Here is a 12,799-nt window from a genome sequence, read left to right as displayed (position 1 = left end):
AAACGTCTCGATGTTGTTTTTTCGTGAACATCTCGAGAGGATCCATAGCCATGAAATTCACCACGAAGCGGGCTCGTCTAAGTTTGGTGGTAACATAATTGTATTTGTCCTATATATAGAGAGCAGTGTCCTAGTCTTAGGTTTGGCAGCTTACGGCCTCATCTAAAATTATGTGACATTTGGAGAAAATAATTAACACTCATTTTTTTTTTATATTAGACTTCTATTTCTTTCAAGTAATTTTTTTTGATGAAACGAGATCGGTGCTTAAATTTATTAGTTACTTGAGCAAGAAAAATATATTGGTTACATCTGCGCAAACTGGCTTACAAGATAAGAAGGAGAATCAGAGATCTCCAATGTCTGCTCTAAACTGGAATTAAAATATTGTTTCGCCAATAAGTGAGCTACAGAGTTTGCACTCCTAGCACAATGGTTGAACTTGATATCCCGAAATCGTTCCTTTCGTTTATGTATCTCTTTCATAATAGTATGAATTCGCCAAGAAATATCTTCTAAATTCTTCAAACGTACACTTATGACCGTTTGGGAGTGATCTCCTTCAACTGTACACACATACTCTGACATCATGTTTGCCATCTCAATGGCTAACTTAACTTTCAAGTAATTTACAATTTTACAAAGCCAATAACAATTGCCCGTATAATTAGACGGAACAATAAATCTTTTAGTTTATTATACACTTAATCAAGAAGCAAAATTCCAACAAAACTTAGGTAGTAATTCAAACATTAGTATACTGATTAAATAAATTAGGTTTTGGATTGGTCTTAACTTGTATGTGTAGGTTATGAAACATTATTATCATTCTAGCATGTTCTGTTGAAACTCAACAAATCTCAATATTTTAATTTTTGGTAGATAATAAACAAGTCTTAATACGTTTAATCTGGAGATCAACATTGCTCCTTAAGCTACCAATAAACTTCTTCCACTAAATTGACTTCTTGTCTCCCACCAACTATTATTAACTTCATTCAATTTCAAACTAATATTTTAAGCAATTACATCCTATTTATAGAAGTAAAATACTAATCCTAATACTAAACCTAGTACTAGTATGATTCCTAGTTTAATACAAACACAACACTTATGATGGTTATCCATGCAAACCATGCAAACCTAACCGACCGGGTCTGTGTGACCCGGTCGGGTCGGGTAGCCCATACAGCTACCCTTAATACTCCCCCTCAAGTTGGAGCAGTAATGGCAATGAGGCCCAACTAGCATATATTCTTCTGAAGGACTTCAGCTCCTAGCGGTTTCGTAAAAATGTCAGCAATTTGTTCTGAAGTCGGCGTGTACTAAGGGAGAATGAGATTTGTCTTTATCTTCTCACGAACAAGAAAGAGAGAGAAGAAGAAGCCACGTCATTGATACTTTCACTCCACCAACGCGGAGATTTGTCTTTATCTTCATCTCCTTCTTTCTCTCTCTTCTTCTTCTTTCTTTACCTCTCTCTCTTCTTCTTCTTTCTTTACCTCTCTCTCGATCTCTACCCCTCTAATCTCTGTTTAACCCCCACTCTCTCTCTATATATAATTCCGGCGAAGGGGCTCCTCCCCTTCGCCGGAGTTATATAGAGAGAGAGGGGGGTTAAAGAGGGATTAGAGAGAGAGGTAAAGAAGGATGAAGAAGAGGGAAAGAAGAAGAAGAGAGAGAAAGAAGGAGATGAAGAGGAGAGAGAAAAGGAGATTTTTTTTTGGTAAAGGTGGCCCGACCGGCAACCTTTCTCCGAAGAAGAGGGGTGAGGTGGACAGAGTGAGACAATTTATTTATCGCGGTCGACTACATCTAAGCGGTGCACGTATATCGGGCCAATGCATATATCTACACGTGCATGTTCCAATATGTCTGTCTTCACATCATCTGGGGTCAAGAGAGTATCAGTTATCTGAAATTATGTACCGATTTCGTATGAAATCGTGTATTGATTTCAGATCACAGATATTCACATGACGCCAAAAAGTGTGAAAATAGACATATTGGAACATACACGTGTAGATGTATGCTCGACACGAGAAGTCAGACTACGTGATCTATCGACGGCGTTAGTCAAGATGAGAGAGGAAATAGAAGAGAGAGAAAGATAGGGATGACGTATGATTAGCGGGGGGGCTCACCGACTTTTTTTTTTTTTTTTGTTGAACGGGGGCTCACTGACTTGTTGGGGTTTGTTTTTTCTACTCTACTAAAGGAGTGCGTGCCTGCCTGCCTGCCTGCCTGCCTATAAGAATCATTAGGCGGCCCTTGGTGCCCAAAGCAGCCGCCCCTTATATTGATTGATATATAAAAATAATATATTGGGGGGGGAGGGCCAACCGAAAACCCTAATATTATTATTTAGGTTTGTAGCTTGGTCATCCCTCTTTGTCTTGTTTGCTCATTCATCATCACCATCTTCTCGTTTAATTTGAAAATGGAATCAACCCTTTTTCCATCATCATCCAGAACGGCTTTTCTGCCTCACTTGAGCACAACTAGAACTGGTTTTCTTCACTTACAACAACAACTATCACCTTATTCTTTGATTCAATTCAAATCTAAAATTTTTAGCACCCTAGAAAGAATCGTCGTCGTCGATACTCATAGCAGTCGAAGTTTCCACCTTCCACCTGACGGTACTAATCAAAACTTTAAACTACTACTAATTTACTAAAAGAAAACCTTTTCAGTTTTCCATTATTTGTTATTTTTCTTTGCTTACTGATTTTTGGCTGACTCAAAATCAACCCGAGATACCCCTTCTCCTCTGACTCAAAATCAACCCGAGATACCCCTTCTCCTTACTTTGTTAGAGCATCTCCAAGTGTTGGAGCTCTACATTGGCATAATCTCTATATTTTTCCTTCTTAAATAGAGTTCACTCCAAACGCAAATCACTATTCCAATCTCTAGATTGACATCTTTGTTATTTTATTAGTTTTAAATCTATAACTTATTATTTTTATTTATTTTAACTTTTAAAGTTTGATAAATTATATATAATTAATAAAGATTGTATATATAAAGTCATTATACTCCTAAAAAACAAATATGTAATATTAGAGATATTACAATGCGTACATTACTACAAAATACGAAAATATAAACTAAGATTTTTATGTATGTACTCCCGTAAAATTATTTAGTACTCTGGTAAGTCTCCACTTCCGTCTCTCCCAATTTGATGTCCACCACTTCATACTCACCACTTTCGTAACGACCACCTCCATACTCTCATCCGTATCCACCACCTCCATACCCACTTCCAAATTGGTTGAGCATTTATGCGTAAGATGGGTTGATGCTTCGTCTTAGAAAAATGATTAAATTCTAAAATGATATGGTTTATTTATTATCTAGTTTTATATTTTGTTAAGTATTTTATTTTTATTAATAAAATTTAATCTATGTTAGTTTGTAATTATATAATTAATTAAGTAATATTATTAACTTACTAGAATACAAAACATAATAGGACATAAAAGTCAATTTGTCAAATATATGAAGGACTCGAATAAAATTTTTGTAAGAACCATGGATCAAAAATATATTATTTTACATCAACTCTATAACTTAGAGATGTGAATAAGTGTCACTATTCACAAAACTCTAAATTATAGAGTAATAGAGTTTTCTTTGGAACTTGAAAATCTCCAAATATATAATTTTAGAGCACCTTTGGAGATCTCCAAGTATTGGAGCTCTATATTGGCACAATCTCTATTTTTTACTCTTAAATACAGTTTCACTCCAAACACAGTTTCACTCCAAACGCAAATTACTATTCAAGTCTTTATATTGGAATCTTTTTTATTTTATTAGTTTTAAATCTATATTGGAATAATAAGTTATTGATTTAAAACTAATAAAATAAAAAAGATGCCAATAGTGATTTGCGTTTGGAGTGAAACTCTATTTAAGGAGGAAAAAAATATAGATATTATGTCAATATAGAGATCTAACGTTTGGAGAGCTCTTATAATCTAGTCTTACTTATTTCGTCAACGCCTGGTTGCGCGAGTGGTGACATAAACACTAAACTCTAAAACTCGGGAGGTCCGAGGTTCGATTCCAAGTGAAATCCATGGTTATTGAATTTGGGGGTTTTTTTATGAATGAATTTGGGTTACTAAAGGTTAAATCATAATCAGTTTATCGGGTTTTAGGCTTTATCTTGTTGGGCTTTAGGCTCCTTTAATTATTGATTTAGTCGAACATGCTGCAATCAGCCCGATATAGCTCACTTCGTACTAGCTAATCAGACAATAAAAGCGATTCTTGCTTTATTATTATCTATAGATTATTGTTTTACTTTGGCTACTACTTACTACATTCATAATTCGTTCAAGTTTGAAATTGTGATTTGAGAATTGATATTTTCTTTTGGATGCAGAATCATTTTGGAAGGGAGTTTTCGAGCATGATAGAAAAAAAAGAGAAAATCTTCGGAAAGAAATATCAATGATGAGGAATAGATTTGGGATAGTTCCAGGATTAGCTACCATTCCATTTGGGAATATAAAAGAGTCTGAAACTTACTTGACAATGAAGGAAACTTGTGAAATTGTTGGAGTCAAACTTTATGAAGCTCCTTTACCAGACGATGATGAGTCGATTTACGAAGAACAAGTACTCGAGTGTGTCAATCGATTCCGCGAGGACCCTTGTGTTCATAACATCCTCATTCCATTCCCTCTTCCTCAAGTATGTAAACTTTTTTTTTATGTCATATATACGTATACACGGACTTTGTACTTATTGTTCTAAATGGGTAGGTTAGGTAGTGATCACTTTGACTACTACTTAGTAGAGAATTCTTTCTGATTGTCTTTTCTTACAAAGCAGCATATGGATGAAGAGAAGATATTGGATGCTATACACTACGACAAAATCACAGGTGGATTTCATCAACCAATTACATATGAACTGATGCGAGCTCCATACCCTTCAACTGGAGTTGACATAAAAAAATGCATAGGAGTATTGAAAAGGGAAATTAATTTTGACATAAAAGGAAAGAGAGCAGTGTTAGTTAGCAACTTCGACGTGACCCCGGATTGGCTACTACTTATGGTAATACATACTACAATTTGCCTTGTTCAACTAGATCCAATATTGTCAAAATGGTTTTGTTTATCAATACGTTTAGTCATTTTATTGATTATTGATTTTTGTTTATAGAGAGAATGTACTAGCGTCAGCAAAATAGGACGTGCAGAAATTAATAACTACGAGAATATCATTAAAGAAGCAGATATACTCATCGTTCCTGGAGCAGAACAAACTAGGGTGGGGTCATTGATGAAATCCGGAGCAGTTATGCTTAATAGCGATATCAATTCAGATCCGCCTGTAAGTATATTATGCATGCCCCTTAATTGGGTTTTCTGCTACTATTAATTATATGTCTGTCAGATTTTAGCCAACTTGATTTGATTTACTAACAAACCTGGAGGAGTTTGTTTTTCTTTGTGTATATATTCTTGTCTTGGAAACAGGTGAGCCAAGTTTGTCTAAACAGCTTAAACATGTTTGTCTTGAAAACTCGATTTTGTATATAAATGGGGCATAGTGACTTTAAAAATAGCTTAAACATGATATAGAATTTCTAAGTCAGAAATATTCCTCCTTGTAGAGAGATAAGTGGTCACACTAGATTGTAACATGCCCAAGCAGTTAAAGTTGGGGATCAAACAAGAACAGATGATCTTAAGCTACCCTCGATCCCAAACAAATCCTCGAGAGTTATTTAGCTAGACTGGTCGATTGATTGTAGATTGAAGGATGAATTTACTTTTATGGTTGTTCTACTAACAACTGTTTTTGTTTGTCTATGTTACAGGAACCATCAACAGTAGACAATCTTCTATACAATACATATGTTTATGCTGATAAGCAAGAATTTAGTAGGCGTTCAAAAAGTAAAAAGTGATTCAAACATTAGCATACTGATTAAATATATTAGGTTTTGGGATTGGTCTTAACTTTTATTAGTAGGTTTTGAAACATTATTATCATTTCCGCAAGTTCTGTTTTTTTTTTTTTGTTGAAAGACCTCATGTTCAGTTTTTTTTTTTTTTTTGAAACCATGCGAACCATTTTCATTCAAAAGTGATTAAATCACAATATTACATGGAAGATAATTGTTATTTCTCTCCTCTGAAAACTTCATGAGAGTTACATACCTTTAAACGCAAAGTGTCTCATGAAGGGAAAGAAATTGGACTAAACACAGACACAAAGGATCCTAAAGATCCGTGAAAAGAGACCCTAAAGGTCTGACAAAAGGATCCTAAAGATCCGTGAAAGGAGACCCTAAAGGTCCGACAATTAAATGAAAAAAACAAAATAAAACCACTGGTGTCATCGCTAGTAAACCTTCAATGTCGCCGGAAAACCAATGTCGTTGACGCCAATTCTTCCTTCCCAAATTGAAAAACTGATTTCCCGCCATTATTAATCGAGTTCCAGTACTTCCACATCAATAACAATCGAAAATTTCGTCTTTGAAGAAGTTAAATTTCGAGAACCTTTTGCAAAATCTAAGAGTAAATAACCGAAAATCACAAGAGTAATAGAATTGAAATGAAAATAACGAAATCTTCCCTGAATTGTTTCCAATTTACAAAAGAAATTCGAGCTGGGAGAAGGATGAATTTGACCGAAATTGAAACTCAATAAATCTTACTAATATTTTAATTTTTGGTAGAAATAAGACATGTCTTGATACGTTGAATCCGTAGATCAACATTGCTCCTTAAGCTACAAATCAACTTCTTTGACCAAGGTGCCGTTTGTTTTTTTTATAGATCTGAATCTGAAATCTGAAACGATTAGGTGTGCAATTTTAGTTGTTTTGCATGCTTATATATTAAGATCTTAAAACAAGTATTCATGATTAATGCATATGTTTTCAGCTTTTAAAACAAGTCTGAATTTGAAAAGAACACTTTGTTTTAAGATCTGGATTGATTAGAGAAGTAAACACATGCAAATACTCAAATTATACTAAGTAAATTAGACATTATATTTCAGATTATAGATTCAGATCTATAAAAAACCAAACAGTACCTAAATTGACTTCTTGTCTCCCACCAACTATTATTAACTTGACCCATTGACCCAATTTCGGAACTAATATTTAAGCAATTAAGTTGAGTTGGGCTACGACCTCATTTTGTTGTGCTGCCCATACAAGTTACGTTATTCGAAGGGAGGAATGAACCTTCTTAAGTTTTTAGCTTCAGCTTGACCATCTCCCATGTATACAAATCCTCAAGTAGTGAGTTCGTATTGACGGAACCATTCTCGTCTAAGGGTCATGTCATGTGGTTCCTGAGTCAATAAGGCCAAATTTTTGTAAAATTTCTTCTGCCTTTATAAACTGTCGTTGCCTTGTTGAATAAAATTTCACCTTCATCTGGTGTACTCGGCTACTCACTGCACAACCCTTAGCGTTTGTTGACTCGGGACTTTTTCCTTCCCTCTTCTTCAGATTCCAACACTCCCTTTTTTAATGCACTTTCTTTTCACAATGGTGACACTTTTACATCTTTCAGCCATTACAGGGGTGTTCGAGTCTGACCAAAGTTCTCCATTGAAGGTCTATGGGAGCTATAGTAAGGCGAGGGAAGATAAAATGGCTTATTCATTGTCTTTTTTTTCAACAACAAAAAAAAAATTGTCTTTTTCTTTTTGTTCTTTACCTTGTTTTATGAACATGGATGTCAATGATGAAACAAGTGATTCAGAACCTAAGAGGGTTTCTTTCAACAAAAAAAAAAAAAAAGGGGAATGCTAAGTTCACAAAAAAAAATTGACAAAATTTTTGCCGGAATGATGTGGCAAGTATCTTTTCAAAGTTTGACTGAATCTGTTCATAAAAAGAACGGTCCAGATTCAGTCAAAGTTTGAAAAGAATCTTGCCACGTCATTTCGGAAAAAATTTTGTCAAATTTTTTTGTGAACCTAGCATCTCCCAAAAAAAAAAACCTAAGAGGGTTTATTATAGTGTATAGTTTCATCATACTGAGGATTTGTTTGTTGAAAATATTCAATTTGTTATGAAAATTAACATCCTACTTGCTATAAATTGGTCTTGTTCATAAATGATATTTATCACTTTTCTCCATCTCCGTGAGAAGGTTCCCTTTCTAGATAATGATGGATACTTATTGGAGAGAGTTGAAGGGAAAAGTGAAGTTAAGAATAAACCGTAATTCTGCTAAATAAGTGGATCCAGGTTGAACTCACACGAACTCAACTCCAGTAGCTTTGTTAAGCTTCTGGTTCAAATCGATGGCTTCGTGTCGATTTCCTTTTAGGAAATTTGATCATTAAGCAACCAATTTGAACTTCATTAGTATAGGCAAACTACTGGGAGTGGATATCGGTGGCTTCGTGTCGAACTCCTTTGAAGGGGATCGACATGAAGCCACCGATTAGGACTGGAAGAGCTCGACATGAAGCAACCGATTCAAACTGAAAGAGCTCGCCATGAAGCAACTAAGGTTGAAATTGGTGGCTTTGTGTCGAACTCCCTTGAAAGGAATCGACACCGAGCTTCCGGTATCGGCTCTAGTAGTTTTCCTAAAACAAAGCAAATGTTTGATCACAAGGTGATTCTACTTTCTAACTACTAGACAATTCATTAACTTCAAATTCAAGAACAATCATGAGAAGAGAGGAATTTGAGAACTTAAATAATAATCCATTCAATTGATGAACAAGTTATAAATTACACATCACTTTGTATTTTAGTAGAATTTGAAACTCAACACTTAGTTTGGGAAAGAATACATCCATAAAGTCTTGGTTCAAGTCTTTGTTGCCCTCTCTACCTTCAAGTTGTTGGAGCTTTGTTATTCTCTGAGTCCATGTTCTATCCCGTCCTTTGCTGCCTTCTCTACCTTGTGCTTTAATTCAACATCCAACTTCTTTAGCTAAATCAATAGATAGCATTAGTAAAAGAAAAATTCACTGTTGTCTTAAAATGCATAGATAGCATTTTCCCATGCCAGACATTAGCTTCTCTGTGAGTTGTTGCATCAACTAATATGACAAACACAAATGTACTAGAATGGCCTACTGCACTTATTAGCTAGCATGCAATCATGGGCATACAGAAACTATGGAGTAGTTGACTGAAATATCCTGATAAAGTATAAGTTATATAATTTCGTAAGCACGAACAAGCAAAAACCGCTCTCAATGTGAAGTAAGGAATGCCACATGCAGTCTGGTACATTCTAGAATGTGTAAAAGTAGTGAAACCAGATTCCGCGCCAAAGAAGTTGACAGACAAGATGAATAGGAATAATGTTTTAGAATAAAAATTTGAAGATTATGAGCTACTGAATGACATGAAATAAGGCACATGGATCATGAATTAGATGCAACACTTCAATGTACTTGAAAGTTTAAGCTGAATAATACCTATCATTTGCAAGATTCCAGGCTTCCTGCTGCAACTCGAGTGCTCCAAGGGAATTAAGTTAATTTGAAATAAACTTATGAGGATGTTCAGTTCAACGTGGCAGATGAAACCCATCTCTTTCAATAAATGCCGTTCACTTCTCCTCAAGTCCCTCTGCAATTCTGCATATTTCTGTAATTCAAAGAGAGCAGCCTACTTTAAAAGAGGAAGCAACATCTATAATATAATTAAGCAAGTGGTAATTAAAAGTTTTAGATGCAAGCCAAACACAACTAGCAGCAACTCTCTGCAATCAATTAAGATAAAATCGACAATAAACAACTAACCCAGCAATCCTTACCGAAAAATGACATAAAAACTCTATAATGACACCATAAACTTAAGAAACTAGTTTAGACGTTAACATTAAAATGAGCGAACTATTTCTTGCAGTAGAAACGATGAAAAAGAACTTGTCCTGTAGCCATAACAACTTGAGGTCTATGGGGGAAATTAAGATAAAACAAAATAAAGCATGATAAACTGAAAAGGTTAGAAGAAAAATTTACAGAAATTCATAAATGACATATGATTAAAGGATACAATCTAAGCAATATGCCACTCTCTTGAATGAGATCACAACCATAGATCCTAAGCTCAGTTTTTATTCCTTCATTTATACTACTAGGAATATAACCCGTGCCTCCGGCACGGCACAATTCGGTGAACACGGTGAAAATACAATATCATCAAGTTCAATCCAATGGAACACGAAGAAATATATTTATGTGGAGTTTGATCCAATGCAATTTACAATTTAAATAGTCATTAAATAAATTGACACTTACAAATCCAAATTGCCATATAGATTTTCGCCTTTTCATCACAATTTCGGATAAAACGCATTGTGTTCTATCATGGTTAACTGCAACATTGAGAATTGAGTCATCCAAATCCTTATTTATATAGGTACGTATGCTTAAAGTCAATGACAGATCGTATATATAAATTTGTGCATAGAACGCAACTGTTCCACGCTCAAGTAAAAGTGACCTAGTCTTGTGCCTTCAGCACGACAAAACCCGTTGAAATCATAATTTAATTATCATGTGTGAAAGTCTAGTGCATTCGTTGCTATAGGTATATTCAAGGGCGGAGCCAGAATTTTATGTTAACCCGGGCTAGCCTAAAATTATTAAGAGAGCAAAATTTTCATTTCCGATGTATATGCACTCATAAGTAGTATTTCAAAAGTGGCCACATATAATATTTTCTTCGTTATTATTCGCACACACAAGTTATTTCAAAAGTTGCCACATATATAGTTTTTCGATCCAAAACAAGTGATTTCAGAACTTCCCATTAGAAGAAAAAAGTTTTACGTGAAAATTTCGTTAATAATTTGACCAACAAAAACTTAAGAAAAAATAACAATTAAAAGTTTATAATATATGTGATCCTTGGTAATTCGGGGCAAAGAAATTACTAGAACATAGGTAACCTAAAGAAATAAGTAAAACTTGACTTGGCAAAAAAAGGGTCAAAATAGAATGTTGTTTAGAAATAGGGGGCATAAATTGGGATCAAAAGTGAAAACTACATAAAGTAAGGGGCCAAAACAGAATTAGTTCAAGAAACCAAAAGAACTTAAATTTGAGGGAACTGGGACTCGAACCCTTGATGTGTTGTGCATAGAGTAAGTGATCAAACCACCCTGGCTACAACTGATATATGTTAAGAATTCTCATTGCCAAATCCAAGTTTCAGAGTTTCAGCCCCTGGCTGCAGCCAGGGGCTGCCTCTACATAGCTCCGCCCTTGGGTATATTGCATTTGCGATGGGTTTCCTGCAACTTTGCCCTTGGGTCTTGGAGTTTTTCCTTCAAAAGAAAATAGTCATTTCACTCCCACTAACATTGGAAATCTCTTACATCGTTTAACTACTCTAAAACTGATCAATTAAAAGAGATACCAATATCTACCTTCATTTTAGTTACATATATTTACATGTGTTGGAAAATTATGACGAATACGAAGGACTAATTTAAGACATTTCCAAATTTATTCGGAATGATTTCGTTGGCATGTTTGAAGATTAGTGTAGAACTCAGATCTAAAACAATAACCATATCAAAGAGTAGAGTTGCTTAATCAATTTTGGAGCTCATAAAAACAAGTGGTTGCACCAAATGGTGGGTAAGCCAATAACATTAACAATTCGTAACGTTGCAGCTCTAATAAATGTTTCTTTTGTTTTTCAAAATTACAAATATATATTTTATTCAAATCACCAAATGGGTTTACATAAAGCCTAAACTAAAATTGGTAAACAAAATGTTATCTTGGCCTCCTGCAACATGAGGAGATATCGTCATTACACAAAGGCCATAATGGCATCCCAACCATACATGAAATCAACCATAATATTTGCAACCTAGTTCTGATAAAGATAAGTTTTTCTCGACAAAAATAATCACTCATGTCCACTTTCTTCTCTTTGAAAATGGTTATTTCTGAACTTCCAAATATGCCAGGCAACTCGAGAGTTCCAAAGCTTTTGCTCTAGTTGCAAGTACTTTCACCATTTTCCACTGAATCATTAGATAAGTAATCATTTTTTTGGATACACCACACAATGTCAGGCCGAGCTAAGGAAGTAAACCAAGCCTCATAGAAGCAGTTTGCTTGTAGTAAGCAAGTGGTTAATCGATTCACCTTCTGTATAGGTTCCCTACTGTTGGTAACTTCTGAAGACTCATAATTCGTAGCGTGAAATCTATCCCTGGTTGTGCATCCTTTCTCGAAATGTCTAAGGCAGGTTGTGGCTACTTGTTGATTCATTCATGGAGCTTTAGCAACATCATAGTGAATACTTCATTCTTAGCCTCTTTCCAGTTAAGTAATTACAATGAAAGAAGAAAAAAAAGTGAGCTTGTTAATGATCGTATTATCATCAGACAGTAGTTGTATCTGATTGTCATGGAACTATGGAAGTATCAACTATCAAGACGACAAAACAATATAACTCACTGATGGAAATAATATTGCTTGAAAAAATTAAGAAATAAACTTGGTATGAAAGTAAAGAGGATCAGTTGATACCTGAAAACATCAGTGCAACACGCCATGACTTAAATAATATAAATAAAAAGGGTTATTTCCCTAACGGCCCCCTACTTTGTGACTGGCTTCCCGCCTGGCCCCCCACTTTACGAGAGATGCCCATATGGCCCCCTTACGTTATAACACCGTTACTCTCTCTTCCATTTCTTTTCTCCCTCCTCCAGCATGTTTTCTCTCTCTGCCACCTCGTTAAAACCAGTCACATCATCGTCTTCACCAGCAGGGTCGTCGGCCGGCAAAATTTCCGGCCGGCGAC

General features: G+C 35.1%; 1 protein-coding gene across 1 annotated transcript; it reads left to right on the top strand.

The window, feature by feature from the left end:
- The first annotated feature begins 2,280 nt into the window (after window positions 1-2,280).
- On the top strand, window positions 2,281-6,144 carry LOC147546511 (bifunctional protein FolD 4, chloroplastic-like). The gene is made up of 5 exons (XM_086634415.1): window positions 2,281-2,642; window positions 4,400-4,710; window positions 4,852-5,079; window positions 5,188-5,358; window positions 5,849-6,144. The coding sequence occupies exons 1-5, from the start codon at window positions 2,441-2,443 to the stop codon at window positions 5,936-5,938; spliced, it is 1,002 nt and encodes a 333-aa protein (XP_086490541.1). The 5' UTR covers window positions 2,281-2,440; the 3' UTR covers window positions 5,939-6,144.
- The last annotated feature ends 6,655 nt before the right edge of the window (window positions 6,145-12,799 follow it).

Source organism: Eschscholzia californica, unplaced genomic scaffold (assembly GCF_041429995.1).
Source record: "Eschscholzia californica isolate CP2 unplaced genomic scaffold, dmEscCali1.0.p SCAF_4, whole genome shotgun sequence".
Taxonomy (NCBI): Eukaryota; Viridiplantae; Streptophyta; class Magnoliopsida; order Ranunculales; family Papaveraceae; genus Eschscholzia; species Eschscholzia californica.
The sequence above is the reverse complement of the archived record's forward strand: the minus strand, read 5'-3'. Positions and strand labels throughout refer to the sequence as shown.